This window comes from Chiloscyllium plagiosum, chromosome 21, assembly GCF_004010195.1.
Source record: "Chiloscyllium plagiosum isolate BGI_BamShark_2017 chromosome 21, ASM401019v2, whole genome shotgun sequence".
In the NCBI taxonomy this organism is placed as follows: domain Eukaryota; kingdom Metazoa; phylum Chordata; class Chondrichthyes; order Orectolobiformes; family Hemiscylliidae; genus Chiloscyllium; species Chiloscyllium plagiosum.
In genome coordinates, this window is record NC_057730.1 from 11,995,900 (window position 1) to 12,023,353 (window position 27,454).

Here is a 27,454-nt window from a genome sequence, read left to right on the forward strand (position 1 = left end):
ATCGAGGGAAATTAACAAAGAAAGACTGACAACAGACAATAAAATGTGACATTTATTTACTTTGAAGGAAAACGATTAGACCTGCAATTTTCTGATTGCCAAAAAATGACAAATATCCTGGGAGGATGGACCAGCCCTTAAGATGTGAAGGTGAGTTACATTGGTATCTCTGCTCTGAAGTGTGGATTACGTTCATGAAGACGCATGAGCCACACCTGAATTGCAGTACAAAGAGAACTTGTAAGAGGTTAGCTACAGTGACACTCTGCGCTGTGCTCAGTAGGCTGCCCACAAGGCAAGTGGTAAGTTATCAAGATTGGGTTTTCCTTCTACTTATTTAAAATGAACAATTTTATATTAAAATGGCAAGTTTGGAATTTTCTTTAGGATTAATGGGATTATTTTCACATGGTACTGATGTCAGCTGCAGTATTACTTAAGCATGCTTTTGATATATTCTGTGGAACTGGACTTTCAGGCAGTGGAGAAACATCTCAGGGTAATTAATGCAAATCTACTTTCTCCAACATTGTGGACACAATCTTCCCTTGTCAGGTTGCACCTCTCCAAAGATAGTTAGTCGTAGGAAACTAATCCTCAGAAAGTAACTGCAGAGGAACCTTGACTATTTTTCATGCACTCAGTGAAATATGTTCAGCATGGCTAGTGGAAAATATTACAGTGTGGGTTAACTGTTTAAGTCAGAGCTACAATTGTCCTGTGCAGTGATCTGTAGCACAGGTCTATTATTTGATATGCACGCTATGATGCAGAGTGATGCTGACAACATGGGTTCAATTCCCACACCAGCTGAGGTTACCATGAAGGACTCTCCTTCCCAACCTCTCTTCTCTTGCTTGTGGGTGTGGTAACCCTCAGGTTAAACCACCACCAGTCGTTTCTCTCTCTCTCTCTCTCTCTCTAATGAGAGAGCAGCCCTTTGGTTTGTTAAGACTATGATGACTTTACCTATATTGGGGAGTGATTTTTGGGCATTAACTGAGCACAGAATCAGAAGCGTGATGGAGGAGGTTTGTATGCATTTTATAAAACTGTCTGAATTTAATTCTCATTTATTATAACTGAAGGAACTCTGCATGGTAGGATGCTTAATGTATAAGTGTTAAATAAATTTCTACTTAAGGAGGTTATTGTAGCTTCAACATATTTATAGCTCCTCACTGTTAAAAATATTTTTCTTTTAAAAAGAGTGTGTAATGGTTATCAATGTTCACTTTTAATAACTGTTTGAAGTATTTAAATAAATGATAATTCCAGACAAAGAAAACAATTTCAATTTGGAAGTAAAGGCTTTGAGATCAGATGGAAGATGATTTACTGTTATTTATTAAAACCTCGCCCATTTACCAGGTTTTGGAATGTAGTGTAAAATGCTAGTTTGCCCTTTCTCATTGTGAGTGACAGTGCAGTTGTGTAAGTACATGATGACTTTATCTCAGATTCACAAGGGTTTTATTCTCTTTGTGTGGACAATAGGCTGATCTATCTGGGTCATGTTCTTTCTTCAGTTCCAGTCACTGTTTTGAGCCAAATTGTCATGAACCTCGCATATTGAAAGGGTACCCAGTGTACAGTGACAGAACTGGCTCAGTATCAAATTAACCTGACCTTGTGAGTCCAAAAAACCCAGCGGTGGGACAGGAAGTTATAGCCAATTGATTGCAATACAACTGTTAAATAAGGAAAGGATCTTCATCTAAGATTATTCTATAAAGAAAACCAGAATTTCTTTGAAAAAACTGGAAGTGGTGGGCAGAACAATGGCTTGATAATGCTTTTTCCCAACATTGTGTAGCACTGGAATTCTTCTATTTCACATTTTGCTAGACCAGCATTTATTACCCATCCCTAACTGTTTTTGAGGAGGTGGTGATGAGCTGTTGACCAGCTACAGTATTTGGGGTTTAGGAACACCTTCAGTGCATTTACGTGTACTTTCAGGATTTGGGCCCCAATGACAGTGATATATTTCCAGGCAAATAGCTTGGAAGGGAATGTGCAGGTGGTGGTGCTCCCACATGCATCCATTCTCCTGGTCCTTCCAGGTGGTAGGGGACATGTTTGAGGATGGTGCTGTTGAAGGAGCCTGGGTGAGTCGCTACAGGGCACCTGTAGATGCTACACATTGCTTCAGATAATCACAGTCAGAGGAAACAGAAACACAAACACATGCAGTTGGAGTCCATTCGCGCCTTGGCCACCATTTTCTAACAACGAAAATCAATGCTTTTGCATTTCACTCATCTGTATGATAATTAAGACCCTTGCTCCTTTTTGCAGAAACGTCTGAAGTTGTTTCTGTTTTTGAAAAGTGACCAACAATAATGGGGAATACATCGATGTTTAATTGGATTTTTTCAGTGAAGCTGATAATTGTTATCATTGGTAAGTCAATTCTTTGGATGTTTAAATATCAGAAATTGTCTGTAACCCACAGGAAGTTGCAAGTGTGAAAAAAAACAAGGCATTTTAAATTATAGAAGTTCCCTTGCTTTCAAATGCAGTCCCCTACAGGCCAAATATAAAACTGTCTGGCAGACCAAAAACCATGCGGAAAATCTGTTAGAAAAGAGACTTCTCAGTGGCCAGACCCGATGAGTCCCAGTAGTTTTTAAACTCTATGTTGCAACTGGCTAAATAAATCCTACACTTAGAACTCAATACCACAAGCAGCAATTAAAACAACATCAGAATTCAAATCGATCATCAAAGCAATTGAAGTTGTGGAATTCTACACCTCAGAGTTCTTGAGAGTTCCCTGGTCAAAGATTCTTCCATTTTGGTTACAAAAAGTTTTAGTAGGAAGTTTGGCAGAAATAAAACTAAAATAATCAATGGCCCAAAAACTCCAAATCGCTGGAAAAGCTAAGCAGGTCTAAGATCACAGGACCTGAAACGTCTTCAGCAGGTTTGGCAGCATCCGCAGAGAGAAATCAGAGTTAACGTTTCAGGTCCTGCTTTTCCAGCAATGTCTCTTTTTGTTTCCAATTTACAGCATCATCAGTTCTTTTGGTTTTTATTTACCAACGGTGACTTTTGATTTGATTACACTTGAAATAGTTGAAGCATTTTATGGTACTCAGTACCTTTAGTAAGAGGATATTTTACAGCAAGACCTTCTCCATCAAATTGCTGATGCTCAGTATTGAGTCAAGAGATTAGAATCCTTCTGTATTCCTATTTGAAACACAGTGAACGCTAGAGAAACTCTGGCAGCGTCTGTGGAGAGACAGAAATGGAGTTAATGTTTCAAATCTGGTACAAATCTTCTTCTGAAGTCATATCAGAAACAAAACATTAACTCTGTTTCTCTCTCCACAGAAGCTGCCAGATCTGCAGAGTTTCTCCAGCATTCTCTGTTCTGGTTCAGCTTTCCAATATCCACAGTGTTTTATTTTTATTCTTTTCCTTGTTATCTCATGATCTATTAGATGCAGTCCTCAGATATGAAAGGTTTATGTTATGATGAACAAATGATTTATGGGGATTTCCTTTAACGTATGGTTTTGATGTTCCCTTTTAGCTTCATTTTGGACCCTTTTGAGTGCTCAGCCGGTAAGTGAAAAAAAATTATGGACTACGTTTACGCAAAATATTTCCAAACATACAGGCAAAACTGAGCCCTCATGCAATCCCTGTCTTCCATGTAGACAGTGCTCCACACAGTGCTGGCCAGCGACTGCAGGATACTTGGGGAAGACTTTACGGGGGGAGGCTGCAGATGACCTTTCAGGTTGAGCTGGAGCTGTTCTTGGTCCGAGGATGCATCTTCAGTCTACAGTTTGACAGGACTGGGGATGGCTGACTGACAGTCAATCAGCAAAGGCTCTGACAGAGCGGCAATGGTGGGAGCACAAGTACTATCATCCTGGCAGAGGACAGCTGGTCTGCAGGACACTGCCATCTTCCCTCCGAGGATGGCCGCCTGTATGTGATGGAGAGGATTGCGTGTTTAGATGATCCCTTGAGCAATGCATTTGGGGGCTTGCTCCTGGTAGGGCCATCTGTGGCAGTATGGTTATGGTGGTGTGCCGCAGGCATCAGTCCCAAGGCCACAACTATTTAGAATATATATTAATGAATTGGATGAGGAAAGTGAATGTACTATAGACAAGGATGACGTAAAAATAGATGGGAAGGCAAGTGGTGAAGAGGATACAGAGAGTCCGCAGGGGGACATAGCCAGCTTAGGTGAGTGGCAAAGTCTTGGTAGATGGAATATGATGTAGGGAATATGTGAAGTTACGCACTTTGGCAGGAAGAATACGAGAGCTGGAGATCATTTAAATGGAGAAAGATTTCAGAAAGCTCCATTGGAGAGGGATTTAGGAATCTGTATCCATAATTCACAAAATGCCAACTTCCAAATTCATTTGGTAATTGGGAAGGCAAATGGAATGTTGGTCTTTACTTCAAAGGGAATGAAATATAAAAATAGAGTGATCTTGCCAAAATTATACAATAACATTAGCCAGACCACAGTTGGAATCCTGTGAACAGTTTTGGTCTATCTATCTAAGGAAAGATATTCTGGCACTGGAGACAGTCCAGAGAAGGTTCACTAGGTTGAGAGAAACAATCCTGTCAGGAAAGGTGGAGTAGATTGGGCCTGTACTCATTGGAGTTTAGAAAACTTTGAGGAGATCTTTTTGAAATATTCAAGATTTTTAGAGGACTTAACAGGGTAGATGGTAGAGAGGTTGTTTCCCCTTGTGGGAGAGTCTAGGACCAGAGGGCATCATCTCAGAGTAAGGAGTCACTCATTTAAGACAGAGCTGAGGAGAAATTTCTTCTCTCAAAAGGTAGTGAGGCTGTGGAATTCTTTACCCTGGAGAGCTGTGGAGGCCAGGTCACAAAATAATTTCAAGGATGTGATCGACTGACTTTTGATCAGTAGGGAGATCAGGGTTTTTTGGGGAAAAGCAGTAAAGTGGAGTTGAGGATTATCAGGTCAACAACGACCTCATTGACTGGCAGAATAGGCTTGATGACTGTAGTCTGCTCCCATGCCTTAAGGTCAGTGCAAAGGTGAGGGGCAAAGTGCAGTTCAAAACATCCTCAATGACAGAGTGAGTGAAGGATGATCAGCTGCAGTGACGAGGGAAACTCTAGTGAACCCGGTAGTATGTCAAAGTTGATGAAGTGAGGGTCAGTGTGTGGGGTGGGGATGGGGCGAGGGGGATTATGATGGGTAGGGGTTTATTTCGTGCAGTCCCACAAAAGTACAAAATCCTCACAAGCAGCAAGAAGGTTGCTATTGGCCTGTGTGGGTGTCATTTCAATAATGTTACCCAGACCTTTGACATTTGAGGTAATAATGGGCACCACAACTTTGTGTCTGTCACATGATTGGCCAAGGCCCTTGAGTTCTTGTATCTAATTGGTTGGCAACTGTTGATTGTGCATGTGCAGCCCCCTGTCTCCTGGTGGGAGCGCCATATGCTTCTGTTCCCTGATGATCCCTTCTGATTTTTTTCCAGCCCCTTCTGGCCATTAGAACCTTTGCCAGGCAAAGCCAATTCCACCCACAGTGTTGTTCCCACGCTTCATCCTGATGCTGCACTGGCCAACTACACAGCGGTTGCTGGGGGGGTGGGGGGTGGTGTCTAAAAGTTGAAAGGCATCATGGAGTTGGGGAAAGGTTGGGATTGATGGATGTGTGAGCTGGGATGGTGGGAAAGATGTTCAGATCAGCTGTGGCTTGCACATCATGGCAGAATACAGGGTGAGTATGATGAGGGATTTGGAAAAGTACACGAGGCAGAAATATTGTGTCATCATCAATATTTGTTGTGAGGTTGAGTTCAATGGAAATTGGGGGCAGAAGCAGGTCATTTGACCTTTTGAGCCTGTGCCACCATTCAATATGAGCATGGGGCTCATTCTCTTAACTCAATGCTATATTCCTATATTGCTTGATGCCTTCAAAATCTATCACACAGCCGGCTTCATGTTGTGGAGCAATGTGAACTTGAGACAGCTCAGGAAATGCAGTTGTGCCCTCTCCCCAAGTGGTTTTATATTGATCATTTCAGTGTGGCCATCTTGATAAACAATAAGGAGGTCAGAAGGTCAGTGGGTGTGTTGTAATGTCATGTGCCTCCCATGGCTGGATAACTGGAGTTCTGTGAATGGCAGTGAGAGGTAGCCGTGAGGCTGCCAACATTGTAAGGTGAGGGAGAGCGAGCTGAAATGTCTGAAAGCTGAACTGGAGTCCTTTTCTGCTGCACAGTGCTGGGAGGGTGGTACATTGTGAAGTGTGAGAGAAGTCATTGGCGCACAGGGCAGGAGGTGTCCTTTGGAGATCTGTCACTGGTTTTGACCACTTGCCTGAACGTGCCCTTGCACTGCAGCCCAGTCTTTGGGGTCAGACTCTGTGAACTAACCTTGTGGAGCACCTGATCCCCATTCCCTTCTCCAGGTCATCAAATGTGAACAAATATTGCCCACACCTTTAGCATCACATCTGCAAAAGTGGGACCCCTCTCTGTGAATGGGCTGTGGATCAATTTGCCATATTATGGCTCTGGGCCCAGCCTTCCAGAGAGGGTTTTAACAGCTTCAGTTGACTGAGGGCAGCTCCTTTTGAAGAGGGATGAGCTGGCCAGGCTAGCTGTGAGTCCACACATATAAACCGAGCCCCTCTGCTGAGGATACAGATCCTCAAAGTCCTCCTTATTTAACATTGCCACGTGTCACATTGCTTTGCTTTAACATTGGTTACGTTTCTGGAGCCTGTAATCTTGTGGCACTTCATATGATTCTTTTGAATCTTGTTTCCCACCTTGACCCATAGCCTATCCCACCCTCTACCCCTTCAACTTGTGGCCTCTCCCCAGTAGCTACAAGTCCAGATATCCACCAGCTATTCCTGTCTCTACTGATACATTTAGCAATCCTGGGGAGCTCTGAGATAATTTACTGAGAAGGTTTGGCAAGGAGCAGCAAGGTAAGCCTCTGCATTATCTAACTTGATTTTCTGATGGCATAGACAAAGGCAAGAAAACTTTTCTTTCAAAACTTTTCCTTTCAAAGTTGCCACTATCCCTGTCACTACCTCTGCTATGTACAGCATCAGTATGCTCTGAAATTCCCTCTTTTACAGGGGTACAGTCAGTCTGACCTAAAACAACAGAGAATTCTCACCTCTTGTCCAATCAGTACTGGCACCTGATTTAAACCAAACTAAAAATAGGTTTGTCCAAATAGCACATTTCTTCACTGGAGGCTCACTGATGATGTTATCTAGTATGGTGACAAAACATTTGAAAACGAATCTTCCAACTCAGGCGAGCAAACCTACATCCAGCACATTTCTGTGTTGCAGACCAAACACCTAATACACCAGGACACTACTCGCTTACCTGCTCATCTCAGATCAAGCCCCACTCAGTGCCACAGTGTGGAGGAAGGGAGACAGAATGGGAAAGGACATTGAGGAAAAGAGCAAGACAAGGTTGGAAAGGAGGCAAAGAGAGAAAGGAGGGTGGGGGAGTGAGAAACAGAGAGTCATGGGAAGGTCTGTGCTACTCATGGCTTGTATTCACTTTAAACATGAGCCAGAGACAGAGTGAAAGGGTTAGGGTTTCAGATATGCTATGGGTCATGTACAGGCGCTGCTGAAGTCCATACATCACAGAGCCTGGTTGGTGTTATCCAATAGAGATAGCATTAATGTTCAGTGAAGGATTTAGCAAGCTATTTCAGCTGGGAATGCACATGGATAGCAACATCTACTGTCAATAAGCAGGCGTGCTTCGATGGGACCGGGGGTGGGTTAATTGCATGTTATTATCCCTGTAAATTATATTAGACTTAATACAATTATTTTCCTATGTGCTTATCAAAGCAACAGCCTCCATCGAATAGCAATGAAGGCAGTCTATTCCACATGCTGACTCGTGGTGTGTAACACATGTGATAAATGTTTACCATTTGCTAGTTCATTGTTCATTAAAGCTGTATCACATAAACAAATTGGGAATGAGATTATTACTTCCCACTCTGCAGAGTCTTGGAGAGAATACGTCACAAAGCTCCAGCCAGATGTTATTTAAAAGGAGAATGAGACGTGCCACTGGTGAGTACCAGACAATAGCATGTGTACACCTGACTGAGGCAATCCCACAACCTGCCCTTGAGCTTTACCTCTTTATTGCATGATTTCTGCTCCACATTTCTGTGGTGCTGCACAGAATCTATGATCCTACTATAGTGAGACCCTTCATCCCTGCTCCCTGTGCTATTGGAGACACTGGATAATTGAGGGCCAACTTTAGGAAGGGTTTGCCAATGTTTTCTTCCTTAATAAGGTTAAAACAATTACATGACATTTGATGGTGGCGTTGATCCAATGATGTGTAGCAGTCTCATTGTCCCTATTGTGTGTGACGTTATTATTGATATAAAAACACCGTAGAGTCACACATATATAAACTAAATTCCCATTTGAGACTAGCATTAATTGAGTTCCATGGATCACTGGCTGCATTGTCCTGTCTATTCCATGTATGTCATTAACAACAGCCTATATTTCATATCGATTGATTACAGCTGAAGTACTGAATTAACCCAGGATGACATGCCAATCACACAGTTTAGAAGTGAAGACATTATGAAGCACCCAGCATTCCTTTCTCTAGAGAGTATTTTCCCAAGCAGCCTGTTCAGAGATGTTATGACACACCTCTGGAGCAGGTAGGACTTGAGTCCTGGCTTCCCGGCTCAGAGGTAGGGACACTACCACTGCACCACAAGAGCCCTTTCCTTTCTCTAGATCAATGCTTCCCAAACTTATTTCAGCTGTGACTGTATTTCCATGCTTGAACTGTGGCACAATGTTCAAATGATTATTGCTGGGGTAGTGTTGGGGGAGGAGGAATATTGTTTAGCGTGGGTTGGGGATTTAAACAGTAGGGACAGCTATCATTTCATGGGATGCGTTGGTGTCTGTAGTTGGTCGTCTGGCCTCAGTGCTCATTGGATTAGGGCATGCCCAAAGTCTGAAAGAACTGTGCAGATTGACAGCCTAACTCAGTATTGACACTTCTCACTACCTCGGGAAAGCAGCTAACATTATCTAAGGCCTCTCTCACCCTGGTTATACTCTCTTTCATCAGGCAGAAGGTACAAAAGTTTGGAACCATGTACTAAAAGATTCAGGAACAGCTTCTTTCCAGCTGTTATCAGACTTATGAACAGACCTCCAGAGTTGATCTGTCTTTGCACCTTCTCTGTAGCTGCAACACTATATTCTGCATTTTGTTCTATTACCCTGATGTCCTTCTGTAAAGTATGATTTGTCTGGATCGCACGCAAAACAATACTTTTCCCCGTATCTCGGTACATGTAACAACAATGGTTTAAATCAAACATCAGATTCTCAGCTCCACAGATGGGGTTGTCGCTCAGAGTTAAGGAATAGCTGCTCCAGGTGCCTTAAGAAAGCTGTACAGAATTCTGAAAAGCAAATAGTGAGAATTAACTGAAGAACCAGCTCTGAAAGTGGCATTATAACAAAAACTGAATTTTAAAGAAAACCTAGGAAAACCAAATAAAAATGTCTTTTTTGGGAAGACTCCCTGAAAGGGCTGGAGTAAAACTGAGCAAAAAGTTACTGCGTTCCAGACATTCTCATTAGCATGATCAGGCAGCTTCCGAGGAGCAGGAGAATCGACGTTTCGGGCATAAGCCCTTCATCAGGCTTATCTGATCCTGATGAAGGGCTTATGCCTGAAATGTAAATTCTCCTTGGATGCTACCTGACCTGCTGTGATTTCCCAGCAACACTCTTGACTCTGATCTCCAGCATCTGCAGACCTCGCTTTCTCCTATTCTCACGAACATGCTTATCACAGGATAATGTTAACTAGGCTTCACATGGGGTGAGGGTGTGGGTCTGAATGACCTTTTCCCATTCTGGATTTTCCTCCGTCTTCATGTTCTGAACAAAGTGCTGATTATCTGGTAATCAATGCAAAATAAAACATAATCCAAATGTTGCATTTCCCAATTCACACTGGCAGAGAGCAGAAAGTCTCTGACTTTCCCTTTACAATGCTGGGCAATGGCTGAGACTGCACTGAACCCACTGACAACCTCAGAGCAGGCTGGCATGGTTGCTGTGATTGACTCTCCTGCTGGCCCTGGGAGTGGAAGGCATCCTGTGCCTGCAGCAACCTGTCCCCAGGAACCTCCCAAAAAAGCAGGTCTCACTCATTGCCCTGTCTGCCGTGTCTGGGCCAAATGCCAGGAACCGTGCAGGGCAGTTCCTGACCGACAGAGGGCTTTTAATAACAGTGAGGGTAGTGCTGAATTCTGGCCTATCCCAGCAGTGGTGAGCTATTCCAGGAACAATGCATGGTAAAATGGAATAGAGTCAGATCTGAGGGACACCGTAGGACTGGAGTCAATCGTAAATGAGGTGAGTTTAGTAAGATATGGCGAGAAAACACAATATGCCTCATGGTGGAACCCCCCCCAAATAACCCAATAGAACTCACAGTTAGTACACTAAGAATCATAAGATTTCACCCTGAATGTTTGATCAGATCCATTCTACGTTTTATCTTAAGTTGACATCTGTATGGCCCTAACACAAGAAACATGTTTATTTTCACAGATTGCACAATGGGCTTCATCAGTGGAGAAATGACCAGTAATTCATTGCGTCTTGCATCTTATTCAGCCAGCCAGTTAGATGCTTGTTTGAACAATAATGTGTTGTTGGCAAATCTCACTCAACTGGGACAAATAGCTTTTAGCAGAGATCAGCTTCTTGTTCTCAAAGAGAAACTGGGTGAGGTAAGGCTGTATCATTTAAAAATACGGTTTTGTCCTGCTAAATGCTTACAGTACCTTGAACAACCCATCACCAGGGACCATCGGCTGTTCATTTTGACAGTTCATTTTGTAAAGCCTAATGACTGATGGACTCCAAGCTGTCTGAAAATCCTGGGACACCTCATATTGCAGAGTTTCGACACTCAGTTAACTTAGTTACTCTGTTAATTTAGGATGAAATCTTCTATTATGACATCTGGGTTGAGTGACAAATGTGGAAGGGTGTGTCACCTCTACTCAGAGACAACTCAATTTGATTTATTATTGTCGCATATACCTAGGTACAGTGAAAAGTTTTGTAAGCAGTACAGGCAGATCATGCCATACAAATTAGGATAATGGAACAGAGTGAGAAATACAATGATATAGCTGCAGAGGCAGTGTACATGGAGTGACATCAACATTAAATTGAAAATTTGAGAGGTCCATTCTGCAGTGTAATAACAGCAGGGAAGAAACTGTTCTCAAATCTGTTGGTATATGTGTTTAAGCTGTGGTTTCGTCTGCCTGAGGGAAGAGATTGGAAGAGATTATAAATGGGGTGGGAGGGGTCTTTGATGATGATGGCTGCCTGCCTGAGGCAGCAAGAACTGTAGATAGAGTCCATGGATGGGAGGTTGGCTTTCTTGATGGTCTGGGCTGTGTTCACACTTCTCTGTAGTTGTTTAAAGTCCTGGGCAGAGCAATTGCCGTACCAAGCTGTGATGCATCTGGATAGAAGTTTAGCTTTTCCTATGTGTTTACTTGGGTCTCAGCTCACTTAATACGAGGGGCCAGTGTTGAGGCAGCTAGGAAGTTGACACTTTTCCTATAACTTAGTGACTTGAAAGTCCAGGCACCCTGACAAGCGTTCACTCCTTGGAATCACCTGAGCTGTCGGTGTAGACATCAGCTAAATATATTAGCTTTTCTGCTCTTCCCTAATGAGCCTCCTTGACCAATATCAATTATACTCCAGCCTTCCACCCTCAGTCATCCTCAAAAGCCATTCATCCCAGTTGAGCAACTTGGACTTTGGTCACCCAATCCCAACCGTGACCTAGTCACACTCTTCCCAAAGAGTGGAGGAAAATGAGTAAATCCTTCTCTCCAATGAACAATAAATAGATCATCAGTGTGCCTCCTGATGGAGGGGACACACAGGAATCTAGAACCAAATCTGCAAGGTTCCAGGAATGCTCTCTCTGACCCACTTGCATATATAGTGTAAATAGTTAATAAATGTTCCCATTTAGCAGTATGAGGACAGGCTTGCCTCTATGCGACCTCAGAATTATCTCCCAACCAAGGGGACAGAGTGGCTACTCTCCGCAGAGTGCAGGAAGATGAAGATCTCCTCTGCTGCCCAGTTCAGCTGGGAATTGGGACATACATTTTGCTTACCCATGGAGAACGTATTTGGGAAGATGAGCTTCATTCCGGTGAGTTGGCCTTCCAATGAGAATGCATGCCATGCAAATGCAGATGGCGTTCCAGTCACCGGCTGTCAAGATGTTTGTCCCAACTTTCAGCCTCCAGGAACTGAATTGCAAGCTTTCACCCTGAAATTAGACTGATATTTGGTCTTTCCCCCAATTAGGAGAAAGTGAGGACTGCAGATGCTGGAGATAAGAGTCGAGAGTGTGGTGCTGGAAAAGCGCAGCAGGTCAGACAGCATCAGAGGAGCAGGAGAATCAACGTTTCAGGCATAAGCTTTTCATCAGGAATGAGGCTTGTGGGTCGGGGCTGAGAGATAAATGAGAGGGGGTGGGGTTTGGGGTAAGGTCGCTGAGAAAGTGATACATGGGTGAAGGTGAGGGAGAAGGTGATAGGTCAGAGGGGAAAGTGATGGAGAGGTCCGGAGGGCGGTGTTGAGTTGGAGGCTTGGGACTGGGATAATGTGGGAGGAAGAGAAATGAGGAAGCTGTTGAAATCCACATTTATCCTGTGTGGTTGCAGGGTCCCAAGGCAGAATATGAGGCGTTCCTCCTCCAGGCGTCGGGTGGTAATGGTTTGGCGGTGGAGGAGGCCCAGGACCTACATGTCCTTGACGGAGTGGAAGGGGAGTTGAAATGTTCAGCCACGGGGTGATGGGTTGGTGGGTGTTGGTGTCCCAGAGATGTGGACCTGACAAGGGAGTCGCAGAAGGAATGGTCTTTTTGGAATACTGATAGGACTTGGAAGGGAAATATATTTCTGATATTGGTGTCCGTTTGGAGGTGGCAGAAGTGGTGGAGGATGATGCGATATATGCAGAGGTTGGTGGGGTGGAAGGTGAGGACCAGGGGAGTTCTGTCCTTGTTGCGTAGGGATGGGTGGGGTTCAAGGACGGTGGTGCGTGAAGTGGAGGAGATGTGTTGGAGGGCATCGTCAACCACGTGGGATGGGAAGTTGTGATCGTGGAAGAAGGAGGCCATCTGGCTCTTCCTGAGGTGGAATTGTGTGGAATAAGGAGGCCATCTGTGAACATCTCTGGGGCACCTGCACCCACCAACCCCCACCGGCCTGTGACTGAACATTTCAACTCGCCCTCCCACTCCATCAAGGACATGTAAGTCCTAGGCCTCCTCCACCACCAAACCTAGAGGAAGATCACCTCATATTCTGCCTTGGGACCCTGCAACCACACAGGATAAATGTGGATTTCAACAGCTTCCTCAATTTCCCTCCCCCTACATTATCCCAGTCTTAAGCCTCCAACTCGGCACTGCCCTCCAGACCGGTCCATCAGTCTCCCCTCTGACCTATCACATTCTCCCTCACCTTCATCGACCTATTGCTTTCTCAGCTACCTTCCCCCCCAGCCATTCCTGATGAAGAGCTTATGCCTGAAGCGTTGATTCTCCTGCTCCTTGGGTGCTGCCTGACCTGCTGTGCTTTTCCAGCACTATCACTTCCTGATGAAGGGCTTATGCCCGAAATGTCGATTCTCCTGCTCCTCAGATGCTCTTTCCCCCAATTAAATGGACTCCCATTACTGTACACTCCAGGGTGCAGCCCACACTGACACCTCTACGCTTCTTCGTTGTATAGTGAGTGTTTGGGATTGGAGTGTCTTTAACCCATCAGATTTGATGACCTTGAGATACTCCAGAAAGAACCAACAAAGGTTTTGTAAGGAGTGAATGGAAAAGACATGGGATCATCAACATTAAAATTATCACTGAAAGAGTGACCCACTGCTAGCCCGCATTTGCCAGTGTGCAATTTGGAAAAATCTACCATTGGGTTCTATTGTAATGGTGCCAAAAGAAAGAAATCTCACAGCTGCAACTCCCAGATCCTGGCTGAGATGCCCAGTTTGCTGCAGGATAGTTCCAGACAAAAATATTGCAGATTCTGGAATCCAAGATAGACAAGCAGGAGGCTGGAAGAACACAGCAGGCCAGGCAGCACCAGGTGGTGGAGAAGTCAACATTTGGGGGCAACTCTTCTTGAGGGTCTTGAAGAAGGGTTAAACCTGAAACGTTGTCTTCTCCACCTCTTGATGCTGCCTGGCTTGCTGTGTTCGTCTAGCAGGATAATTCCAGGCAGGATGCATTAATCTCCTGGCTAGGGATTATTCACCCAACCATTTGGTTGGTTGCAACCGGGATAATTTAAGGGAAATTTAAAAAAAGCTGCAGATACTGGAAATCTGAAACAAAAACCAAAATTTCTGGAGAAACTCAGCAGTTTCTGTGGTGAGAGAAAGTCATCTTGAGTTCAGTGACCCCTCTTTAGAAAAGGTGGTATACATGCTAAAGATACGGGGTGGCAGGCCAATGGGTGAGCAGATAAACAGAGACGGAACCTAACGAGAGAGAGAAAAACATAGTTAGGCAGACAGAAAGGATGGTATTGGTAAACCAGGCAGAATGAAAAGCTGTTAATGGGAAACATGAGTAGGTTAAAATGGATTGGTTGCATTGCAAGCCAATGGCATGATAAAGCCAGTAGTGTGGGGTTGGGTAAAGAACTTGGAAGAAGGTGTTCAGACTCGATATTGAGTCCTAAAGGCTCAGGGTCCCTGCTGTTCTTTCAGCTTGCACTGAGCCTCACTGGAGCACTACTATAGGCCTGAATCAGAGATGTTGGCCAGGAATTAACTTAAGAATGAATCCCTCCCTTGCGAAATTCCATGGGCGTTTCTCTCTGCCTGTCTCTGTCTCTGTCTGTCTGTCTGTCTGTCTCTCTCTCTCCCTCTGTCTCTCTCTCTCTCTCTGTCTGTCTCTCTCTCGCCCTCTGTCTCTCCCTCTGTTTCTCCCCTTCTCTCTGTCTCTGTCTCTCTCTCTTGCTCACTCTATCCGGTTACCCATTTAAATTATATCCACAATCGTTCTTTGTCTGGCAGGTCTCTTACAAGCTTTGAAATTACAAGCTAAAAATATCCAACGTATTTCATAGTTCTGACCTATGACACAGCCATTACACAGCATAGGCTAATGTTGAAACTGTGGGTTGGCATCTTCCCAACCCTTGAATGATTTGACCACTGGTGAGTCAGTTGGTAAAATATGATGAAATCGGCAAACACTAGATTCTCAAAGTCTCCAAGCAAGTTCTGAACAGTAAGGTGAGAATGAATGGTAAGAGGCCTATAGTATTAATTTTAGTGCCTCAGTATTGCCATGGGAACCTCATTTTACCTCACTGATACTTGGTTTCCCATTCTCCAACCTACCAGAAAGAAACTGGATGGTAATGATTCCCGACATGAAAAGTAACTCGTTGCTTGCTCCTCCAGCCCTCCATCTCAGGGACCTGGCTAACATCTCACTGCATGCTCTGTGGGGCACTGATCATTAGTTCCCGAAACCCAGGTCCATGAACATTGAAGTCGGGCATGTACCAGCCTCACTGCATTCCCATGACACATCTCTGATTCACACATAACACAGACCACCATGTCAGTGCTATATTCTGAATGGCGTTTTTATTGTAATGCTGCTGCCAGAACATTGTGCACAAGAACAGGTCCCTACTTCAAGGATTTGATCAGGCTGCATCTCAAAGCTGGGGGGGTTTGCTCACTCTCTTACAGAGCATTCTATTTGGACGCTGACTACAAGGTCTTACCTTGCCTTCCTTTTCAGAGCAGACACAAAGCCAGGCAGTGGTTGCCAGCGGTGATCTGTCTAGGGGGTGGACATGTTGCTGCATGGGACTATTCCATAGCAATGTCATAATGCACCATCTGCCAGCAGCTCATGCGACACAAACACACTGCACATTTGGCAATCAAATGGCCATGTCTCAAAGACTCAGGGGAGTCGTCCTCAGCCACACCAAGTCAGGGCAACTCCTGTCTGGCAGTGCTTGGCTGGGAGAATGGCCTGATGGATCAGGTACCTTGCAAGATACCTGGCAATGGGGAGCACTTCTGCCTCTGGCAAGAGGGAAGGAAGTGCAAAGACCCGGCTTTGCAGATACTAAGGCAAGTTTTGGAGAATCGTGTGAGAAACCTCACCAGGGCTCATGGACAAAATTCCCTCCATGAAGCTCGCCACAATTGACACTGAGTCAATGGCTGGTAAAATTCATCCTGCAGTTTTGACATTTTGTGTGCTTGAATCTGGCTGAACATACATTTTGTGATATTTTGTCACAGATATACACAGGCGGACTGCCAGAGGAACGGATACGACAGCTGGGATTCATTATTACTGTGTACGGCCCTGAAGAGATCAGTATGTGGAACATAACGAATGCGGATACTCTTACACTTGTTCTAAACAACAGCCCAAATCTGAACACGGTATGGATGAGCAGCAAGCTTCTGATTGTGTTACGCTCTTGAAGATCACGCATTGTACCTGCTATTCAAATGCTGTTTGGGCTGTGACAGATCATGACAAGAGCTGGGGATAAAATGGAAAATTTTGCCTCTGAAGACACGATAAAAACATTCTCTATTCAATATTCAATTAAGCAGAATTATCCCCTCCCTGGTATAGAATGAGCAATGGCAAGAAAAGTGTGCAAATACTGTTGGGATAAAAAATATTCTTAATGTTGAGAATTTCTTTTCATGATATTTCTGTCTAGGCTTAATGGCAACTTGCCATTGAGTGGCAATGACTTTTATTTCAATTTATTTGCATCTCATTTAATCCCAACTCGCCTTATTTATACTTTACTTTTAAAGCACCTCCCCTTCCAACAAGAAAATAGACATGCAAATTCCTAATGTGGTAATCAGAGCGGGTACCTGGTGGCTATACCTCACTAGGTGCTTATTGTAGTCACCATGTAATAGGTTGGCTCGATGGTTACTATCTTCCTCACCCACTGAGTCCAGGGATCTGTGTCCTGGCAGTCCCAGAATCAGACCACAGTCAGTCCCACAAGTCAAGTGTAACCAGATCAAGGAATTACAAGTGGGTCATTCAGGGTGGTGTTGAGACATCAGCTAGAGTGGTGGGCAAGTTTATTCTGCTGTGAGACAAAGGGAGGGATTGAGTACAATGGAAGTGGATGCAAGAGGAGTTTGAGTTGATGTGGGAGCAGGAGACCCCAGTTAAGTGAGTGAACAGAAAGGATTTGGGAGGATGTGAAGTGGAGAGGATGCATTTAACATTGAGAGTTGTCATCACTGAACACTTGCAGTGTCGGAGTTAGTGTGAGGTAGCAGAGAGAAGGTGGTGTGAAAATGTCCACTTTGGCAGGAAGAAAAGAAAGAATTATATTACGTAAATGATGAGGGATTGCAGTTGAATCTGGCTGTGATAATGCATGAATCACAAAATGCTTTATGCAGGTACAGTAAGTAACTGGGATAGCTAATAGAATGTTATTGTTTATTGCAAGGGGAGTTCAATACAAATGTAAGTAGGTTATGGTTTCAGTTCTATAGGACACTGGTTAGACCACATTGGGACACTGTCCACAACATTGATCTCCTCTATAAGAAAGGCTGTATATGTGTTCTAAGCAGTTCTGAGATTTACTGGATTAATATTTGGAATGGGCAGGCTGTCTTTTGAGATACATTGGATGAGCTAAGCTTGCATCTGCTGGAGGTTAGGACAGTAAGACATAACTTGGTACAAAGATTAGAGAGGACTTAACAAGCTGCGTATGGAAAGGATATTTCCTCTTGTGGGAGAATCTAAAACTGGAAGTCACGAAGTGATCATCCACTGAAGACAGAGAAAAGGAGGACATGGCATGGATCTTGGTAAGCAAGGAGGTGATCATTGTTAGGTGGGAATGTGGATTTGAGGTTACAATCAGATCAGTGATCTTATTAAATGGTAAAGCAGGATTGAGGGGCTGAATGACCTACTGTTGCTCCGATTGTATATTTGTGTGTTATGTCAGGAGGCATTGCTGTGACTCAGGAGAAGCTATTTGGTCCCTCAAACCTGCTCTGCCATCCAATAGGATCATGGCTGCTCCAATGTTCTTCACATCCACTTTCACTGTAATCCTTCATTCCCTGACTGACCAAAAATCTATCTCAGTCTCTCTGCCCTCCAGCCCTCTTGTGGCAGGAGTTCTCAATCCTCAGAGAAGAAATATCTCCTTATCTCCATCTTAACCTGGTGGCCCTTTGTTCTGAGACCTAGATTGTCCCATGAGGGGACACATCCTCTCAGCATTTAGCGTGTCAAGCCCCCTAAGGATCCAAGGTGTTTCAATGATATCACCCCCCATTCTTCTAAACACTAGTGAGGAGAGTCCCAACTTGTTTAACCTTTGCTCATAAGACAATCCCTCCATACCAGGGATCATCCTAATGAATCTTCTCTGAAATGCCTCCAGTCAAATGATAAATTTCCTTGGATAAGAGGACCAAAATTGCTCTTAGTACCTCCAGAGGTGATTTCACCAGCACCTTGTAGAGTTGCAGTAAGACTTCCCTGCTCTTATACTCCAACCCCCTAGAAATAAGGACCAACATTCCATCAGCTTTCCTGATGACCTGCTGCATCTGGGTGCTAGCTTTCTATGTTTCATGCATCAGTGCCTCAAAGTTCCTTAGTGTTGCCATTTTTTGCAGCTTTTCTCCTTTCAAATAATTCTCTGCTCCTTTGCTTTCCCTTCCAAATCGACACAGCACTGACTCAGGCTGCAGTCTGTGTTCAGACTGGTCGGACCTGGTGGCTAGGCCTCCTGTGAGGATTAGGAGGACTGCAGATGCTAGAGATCAGTCAAAACGTGTGGTGCTGGGAAAGCACAGCAGATCAGGCAGCATCCGAGGAGCAGTAGAATCAATGTTTTGGGCGTAAGCCCTTCATCAGGTATTTTTCCAGTGCCACACTTTTCGACTCCTGTGAGGACTGTTTGGAAAAGGGACTGCCTTTTTTCTCCACCACATGATCCATGTCCCTGTCTGTGATGAGCAGGGGAAGGAGCTTTCCTGCACTGTGTGAGGGACAGCTCCTGGCTTGCAGAATCTGAGGTGAGAAGGGCTTTATATACAACACGATGGTGTGAATGCCAGAGGGCCCGAGCAGCAGCACCTCCCCAGTTGTGTGTTTCCCTTAGAAAGGAGTCCAAGAGGCCATTTACATCATTAACATGGTGAAGAGTGTAAAAGCATGCCCTACGTCATGGTGGGCCCAGTCCCAACAAAATACTTCAACTACAAATGAGAAAATTCCGGGTAATGCCTCTGATGTTTTCTCTTCCCACAGCAGGCGAAACTCCCTCAGAATCAGCTGCATTCAGAATTCCATGTGGTTCCAACACCCACCTGCAGCTTACATTATTGGAAAGGCCATTCAAATTATCTAGGCTATCATGATTAATTAAGGGGAGGTGATGGGCCAGTGGTACTATCACTAGACTTTACATCCCAAGACCAAGGTAATGTTCTGGGGACCTGGGCTCAAATCCTACCATTGCAGATGATGGGATTTGAGTTCAGGAACACAACCTGGAATCCAGAGTCTAACGATGACTATGAAGCTGTTGTTGATTGTCAGGAAAGCCCCATCTGGTTTACTTAACTTCTTATCTGGGCTGGCGCACAAGTGACTGCAGACCCACAATGCTTTTAACGGCCTCTGGGCACTTAGGGATGGCCAATAAGTGCTGGCATGGCCAGTGATCAACATATCCTGTGAATGAATGAAACATGGGGTATCACATTGATTTGCTAAATAAGGAGCATTAAGACTGCAATGAAGGAAATTTTTTATTAGGTCTTGATGGATTTGATTTCTACAAAAGTCATTTTGGTAACAACCACAACAGAGATATCTCTAAATATACAGCCACTAAATCAACATCTGAAAGAATACGCCTTCCGTTTTGACCCTTTGTCATCTTTATTTCAATTCCAGATTTCCAGCAAGCCCACATTGTCATATTATAAGTTTTCCTATTTCAAAAGTTAGGTACTCTCATGTTATACATAGCAGTGCAGAAATGAATAAGTAATTCGGAACTATTGTGAATTTATATCGTGTATGGAGCAAAAGTTAATAAAGCAAACTTTCACTGTTCCCTTTCTTTTTAGAGCAAAGCAATCATTTCAAATTATCTGCAGAGATCTGGGCCACTAGATGCTGTTGCTTTGGATGCGATTGGCGGTCCATTACTGTGTACTCTCAGTGAAGAGAACCTCAGGACCATACTTCCCAGTGAACTGAAGTGAGTGGCAGGCTCTCTAAAGCTACATTAACAGATCAATATTTGATGCTTCACCCACTCGTGTCAAAAATCAATGCTGCCTACAGTAAAGTGACGTATATTTTAGCATGCGATCCAAATGCAGGCAATTGAAGAGGAAAACAAGGGAACAGTTTGAGATTTTCACTTGCTGTCAATCAGCAAACTGAAGTGTTTTATGCAGCATGCCCTGATGCATGCTTGAGCTCCTACTGCACAAATATATTGGAAAGGCAATACTGAAAGGAAAAATAAACAACTTGATGCCTCCATTTTTAGTAGAGCCTAGAAAGTGTTCAAACTCGCAGGTAAACTGCCTTCACAGCGACCCAGAAAACGTCTAAGAGTCCGGGATCACTTTGTAAATCGACAATTTCTGTTTAAATAAAGCAAAGTGGAATGACAATCCCATCAGAGAACTCAGACCAACAAAGTCCTCAAAGTATTCACGTTAATAAAAAAACATAACCATTCTGTTGCAGGAAAGCTAAGCCACTGAATATTTCCATGTGTACCCAGGCGAAGAAAGACATACTCTTCGGGATCGCTAAAGTTGCATTCCAGGATCTTGCTGGTGATCCCAAGGCCTATTTTAACCAGCTCAAACCGTATATTGGTAAGCTACATTACAATCTGCTTTGATGATAATTTGAAGAGTTGTACAAATGAATTAATTTGCAGTTCATTGCAAGCTTGAGTACACCAAGGAATTATCCAAGAATGTTTCTTATTAATTCCAAATGAATTAAATCTTCCATTTTACTTTATTTTTATGAAGAGCTTATGTTTATAAATATCGAGCTGACAGTTCTTTCTGTTCTCTGAAAGGTGGTGCACGAGCTTCTGATTTACAAAGATTAGCTCCTGGCAACATCAGCATGGACTTCCAGACATTCAGCAGCCTCAATCCAGTGGAAGTGGAAGTAGGTATCATTGAGGCCTGCAACAACATCCAGCTCTTTAACACATCACACAGGAACCAGAGCTTAGACACAGTGCCCATCAACAGGAATTCATTCACTCCATCCCATGCTCACCACCACAGGCCACCTCCTTGCTGCACAACTGTTATAGTTATGAGATCCTGCCTGAACTAGAAACCACAACTGTGTACTCAGACTGGGGTGTCCTCAGACTGGGTGTACTCAGATTATTTGACCGTTGTTAACTGAAGAATGCCATAATAAACATTTCAGTTGTCATTCATTTCTATGTCTGTAATGGAAGTGAAGTGATGCAGGGTCAACCACAGATGACTGGTTCACTTCTGCCCAGTTGTGTTAGTTTTGAAGAGCAATTCCATCCCAGATGTCTCAAATTAAGGAGACAATTCATAGCACCACTCGGTTAGAGTGATTGGGGAGAGTTACATCAAGAGTGGAATTAAATACATCAGGACAATATTATTAGCAGATATGAAAGACTTAAAGTTGAAGCAGAAACTATGTTAACCACTTATTATTAGATTGGATAAGTGGCTGAAGGGCTCTGGAAACATTTGGGATAAATGTTTATGCATTGGTAACAGGAAATAGATAGGCACAATATTCTGTTTCTGCATTGCTTATGTAAATGATTCTTTCTGAAATAATTCAATAACAATGTGGAACCAAGAGTGAGGATAATGGTGGCACTGAATTGCGACCAATCCATGTCTTTCAGAAACTCACTGTCCAGAACATTCGAGATCTGCTTGGAATTAACCTGAATTCCCTTAAAGAGAATGAAGACCATGAAATAGTGCGGCGTTGGGTTAACTCACACACAGTGGATGAGGTCACGAGCCTGGGAATTGGCCTCAGAGGTGGAATATCACCGGCTGGACTTGGAAACTTTTCATTTCAGGAACGTAAGTGGCATTTTCTATCAGTTGTTCTGACATGAACATTGTAGCAAGGATTGGTTGGTTCCATCATGGGACAATGTTTAAAAAAAACTGCATCACCTTGAGGTTTCTACATGTATTCAAACATGCAGATTCAAAATGAAGAAAGCATTTAATCTATAGAGTATAAAGACTGTATCTTTTTATTTAGGTGCTATTGATTATGGACTGAAATGGGAAAAGGAGAGGTTTAAAAGCCAAGAATTGTTGAAGAATTGATGCACTTTTTAAAAGCAGGTTACCTGACGCCATTGCAAGTGCTGCTAACATATTGCTTGATCAAGGAGTGGGAAAAGTCTAATTGCAGATGGGCTGGAGTTAGGTGGTTGTATATAAATGGACATTCAGCTGGCAACATGCAATTAACTGGTCTGTGAAACTTTGACCAGTTAACAATGACAAAGTTCTTCTGCCTGCCAACAAATTTGTGATGGGCTCCCAGGCAGCTGAAGAGCTGAGAGCTGTGAAATTTTAGGTCAGGAGGCATCAGATTAAGGGATGGGAAGCAACTGGTTTTGTCCTGCAGTAAAAAGCATCTCAAATTTGAAAATAGCCAGTTTATGTCCCCTTTCCAATTGTTGCAAGCTGCAACATTTAATCAGTAAGTTTATAAATCACCCTGGGCTTCCTGTAAGGAAGTGAAAATATTTGGAGAAGGAAGATCAAGAAGCTGCAGTCTATATCTTCAAGGTCTCATCATCTTCATCCCAGAGGGCTTAAGGAACTGGCCTTAGAAATAACCGATGCATTGGTGGTCATCTATCAAGATTCTATAGGCTCTGGAACAGATCCTATGGATTGGAGGGTAGCTAATATGAACCTCACTGTTTAAAAAAGGAGGTAGAGAAAAAACAAGGGATAATAAATCAGTTAGCCTGCCATCAGCATTAGAGAAATGCTAGAATCCATTATCAAAACTTTAATAGCAGAGCACTTGGAAAACAGTGATAGGATTAGGCAGAGTCTGCCTGGATTTATGCAAAGTAAAGGATGTAATGAAGGGACTTGATAAGGGGGAGCCAGTGGGTGCGGTTTATTTGGACTTGCAAAAAAACTTGAGATAAAATCCCACATAAAAGATTAGCATGTGTAAAATTAAAGTGCATGGGATTGGTCATAGTGCACTGACAAGGATACAGAATTGGAAGCAGGCAGTAAGCAAAGAGCAGGAATGAATGGGTCTTTTTCTGAATGGCAGGCAGCAATTAGTGTGGGGTACTGCAGGGATCACCCCAGCTATTCATTTAATAAATGATTGAGATGAGGGAACTCTCTGCAAAATCCCCAAATTTGCAGACAACACAAAGCTGGGTGGGAGAGTGAATTGTGAGGAAGACAGAGTGATGCTTCAGGGTGATTTGGACAAGTTGAGTGAGTAGGTTGGCAGGACTGAAGTATGGAGAGAGACTGGATCTGTTAGGACTATATTCATTGGAGTTTAGAAGAAAGAGAGGGACTCACAGCAACCCATAAAATTCTAACAGGACTGGTCAGAATAAATGCAGGAAGGGGTTGTAGTCTAAGGATATGGTGTTGGTCATTTCATACTGAGAAGAGGAGAATATTTCTTCACCAGGGTGTGATAAGCCAGTGGAATTCTGTACCACTGAAAGTGGCTGAGTGTAAACATTGAATATTTTCAAAGAGTTAGATACAGTTCTTCTGGCTAAAAGGATTAAAGGATACAGGATGGAAGTGGAAATGGGGGACTGAGTTAGACAATCAGCCCTTTTCCTGCTTCCATTTCCTATGTTTCTATGATCAGCTAAAGGGTCAGCTCAGCCAAACCTGATCAACAGGGATCATTGAACTGTTTCTCGTCTTTCCTTCCATTCAGAACATCCAGGGTATTTTTTGTATCTGTTTATATAGATTACTTACAGTGTGGAAACAGGCCCTTTGGCCCAACATGTCCACACCGACCCGTCGAAGCGCAACCCACCCAGACCCATTCCCCTACATTTACCCCTTCACCTAACACTATGGGCAATTTAGCATGGCCAATTCACCTAACCTGCACATTTTTGGATTGTGGGAGGAAACCAGAGCACCCAGAGGAAACCCACGCAGACACGGGGAGAATGTGCAGGAGAATGTGCAAACTCCACACAGTCAGTCGCCTGAGGCGGGAATTGAAGCTGGGTCTCTGGCGCTGTGAGGCAGCAGTGCTAACCACTGTGCCACTGTGCCGCCCCATATATGTGCATAGAGGGGGAGTTTCATAAATGGTTAGAGTTTTAACCAGTACAATTATATGTTGATGGTTCACAATTGTTTATCTGAAGTTGGAATCTATATATTTGTAATAAATAGTCATTCTTGTGAATTCAGAAACCGAACACATGTTTTCTGTCAACCTGGGTGTAAAAGTAAATTGGGGAATCCTATGTACTTTCTAAAAGCTCTAGCGTTTGTGATGATTCTGGTAATAGCTTGGCTGTATATCCAGCTGCCCCAGTGAGGTATTACAACAGATTCACAATTACTTCCAATCACCCTTATAATACTGTACAGAACCAGTGACAAACTGAGTTTATTGTGTGCAACTGGAAGAATAGAGGAAGAGGGTATGATTACAACACATGATGATACCAGATGACTCTTTGAGAGTTCTCTACACTTATTCTCATATTTCTTATAATTGTTCAGCATTTTTTGGATTAGATTCTTTTTTAGATTAGATTGGATTCCCTACAGTGTGGAAACAGGCCCTTTGGCCCAGCAAGTCCACACCGAAGAGCAACCCACCCTGACTAATGCACCTAACACTACGGGCAATTTAGCATGGCCAATTCACCTAACCTGTACATCTTTGGACTGTGGGAGGAAACCGGAGCACCCAGAGGAAACCCACGCAGACACGGGGAGAATGTGCAAGCTCCACACAGACAGCTGCCCAAGGCAAGGATTGCACCCAGGTCCCTGGCGCAGTGAGGCAGCAGTGCTAACCACTGAGCCACCATGCCGCCCTAAATTTTAAACCTAAATTCTAAGTCTGTTTGACCTTACTAATGATGACCTTGCTTTGAGCACCTCTTGTGCAGTTGTAACCCTGTATACCTCGCCCTATGATCCATATGTCCCTGTTTGCTATGATCTGCCTGTACTGCTCGCAAAATACTTAGGTACATGTGACTACAATAGATCAAATCAAATCAGATCATTTAAAAGGCATCTGGATGGGTATATGAATAGGAAAGGTTTAGAGGGATAAGGGCTAAATGCTGGCAAATGGGACTAGATTAATAAAGGATCTGTTTCCGTGTTGTACAGCTAAAAAAAATTGAGACGTGCTGTTTGCAGTGAAGTGATTCTGTGAAAGCTGTAAATAAAAATTAACTAACACTGGCTCAAATGGTTAAAGGTTACCATGGAGAAAATTGTTGACCTTCATTTTTGCTTCATTTTGCAGTGCCTGGTTCTGCTTCAGTCAACAGCTACAATCTCCTGCTCTCCATCTGCATCACTGTGATGGGAATCACATTGCAACACCTTTCATAAACTGCAAATCAGCCTATTGTGCTATCAACGGAAAGGATCAGAGCTCTTTGACTGATGTCAAAGAAAGTTTAACAAACTGAGTAACTGAAGTGAAATCTGCTTATAATGATCCATTTTTAAGTAACCTTAAGCCAAGCTAAGCTACACAATGTTCTGATTATGTATGAAATATAATATTTTAAGGACTGATTTGGATCACAACCAGAATGACAATCCACCAGCAATGGGTGAAGTATTAGTGATTATCAAATCTTGCATTCTAATCTTTCTTAATTTTTGTATTTATAGGATCGTCATGGAGTGAATAAAATTCCAATTTGATTGTATTTACTTGAAACTAGTAATCTGAGGTCATTTTCAACATGTGCTGGTTATTAAGAGAGGAATAAATCTTGAATTCTTGACAGTTGTCTGTATAGTTGCCCTGTCAAGTGATAGTGCCAAAAGTCTCCATCGGTGCAGGCTGTGGCTCTTAAAGGAGTTTTCATTTCGAGCCTGAATGCCTGAGCTAACTTAGCTTATCTCTGTGGGACAACATTTCAGGTGTAAAAGTTTATTTTAGTGATGAGGGATAGAAACCACATTTAAAGTTCCTGCCACTGATCTTTACCTCATTACCCATTTTGGAAGTACACCTTCCTGTCTTCAATCTGTGGTTGAGCTGTGATCTTTTGCAATTCAACAGAATCTTTGTCTGTCGTCCCCTCACTCATAGAACTGATAACTTTCATGATAAAGAACAGCCAACAGAAAAGGCTGCAGGCAAATGTTCAACAGTTATCAGGTCTAACAGTGAAAAAGGGGACCTTTGCTGATAAAATGATATTAGATTAAGCAACCACTGTACTTGTATATTTTCTATATTGAAAAGTATTTTGTGCAATTATTATTATATGTTTATACCGTTCAATGACTTATCATGCAATGTTCTTGCATTGTATATTTATTAAAATTAATGCATGATGAACCAATTGATCAATTTACTTTGCTCTGTTGTGTAAGAAAAGGATATTTGCATTGACAATGTAAGTGCAAACATCATGGATCGCTTGTGGCACTGGTAGTGCCCACACCTCTGAGCCAGAAGATCCAGATTCAAGTCTCACCTGCTGTAGAGGTGTGCCATAACATCTCTGAATACTAAATACAAGCATCAGTCAGGTCACCCACCCAGATATGATCTGGAAATACTTGGACATTGTTGAGGAGAGGACTTCCTTTCTTCCAAATATGACCATGAAAATAGGAATCCTTAATTTTGTTTCTAAATGCTCTCAGGTAATGCTATCAAGGCATCAATTATGTAGGTGTTATGGGACCTGTTCAACAAAGGAAGAATGTCATTCAGGAAGAGGTAGTTGGGACATTGGATGAGCTTAACATTGATAAAAAGGTCTTGTTGGGCAATTAATGTTTCATCAGGATCACATGAGATGCAGCAAGTATCCTGAAAGGAGTAAGGGTGGAAATTGCAGAACTTCAGCCATAATCTTCCCTGTATAGATACAGACATGTGCCAGTGGATTGGAGAAATGCAATCAGAATAGTTTCAAGGAAATGTATTCTACTAAACTAAAGCTACACACTGAACAATGACGAAATGTGGATGAGCAAGAAAAGGGCAAA

The 27,454-nt window shown here is 43.2% G+C and overlaps 1 protein-coding gene across 3 annotated transcripts; it reads left to right on the forward strand.

Moving 5' to 3' along the window:
• Nucleotides 1–26,795, forward strand: LOC122560533 (mesothelin-like protein). Of its 3 annotated transcripts, none has more exons than XM_043711253.1 (11): nt 1–150; nt 2,302–2,406; nt 3,545–3,576; nt 8,032–8,101; nt 10,643–10,824; nt 16,433–16,579; nt 20,291–20,424; nt 20,925–21,058; nt 21,271–21,365; nt 22,105–22,291; nt 25,740–26,795. In XM_043711253.1, the coding sequence occupies exons 2-11, from the start codon at nt 2,346–2,348 to the stop codon at nt 25,826–25,828; spliced, it is 1,131 nt and encodes a 376-aa protein (XP_043567188.1). In that variant the 5' UTR covers nt 1–150; nt 2,302–2,345; the 3' UTR covers nt 25,829–26,795. The 3 variants fall into 3 exon arrangements, with proteins under 3 accessions (XP_043567188.1, XP_043567187.1, XP_043567189.1); XM_043711252.1 differs by lacking the exon at nt 1–150 and adding an exon at nt 234–302; XM_043711254.1 differs by lacking the exon at nt 1–150 and adding an exon at nt 963–1,031.
• Nucleotides 26,796–27,454: the final 659 nt, after the last annotated feature.

What these genes read in the sequence shown, in the direction of transcription:
- LOC122560533 (XM_043711253.1), top strand. Translation starts at nt 2,346, where the DNA reads ATGGGGAATACATCGATGTTTAATTGGATTTTTTCAGTGAAGCTGATA. An exon ending in CCAGCTCAAACCGTATATTG is followed by an intron (nt 21,059 to 21,270) that starts GTAAGCTACATT and finishes GTTCTCTGAAAG; the next exon opens with GTGGTGCACGAGCTTCTGAT. An exon ending in TCAATCCAGTGGAAGTGGAA is followed by an intron (nt 21,366 to 22,104) that starts GTAGGTATCATT and finishes CATGTCTTTCAG; the next exon opens with AAACTCACTGTCCAGAACAT.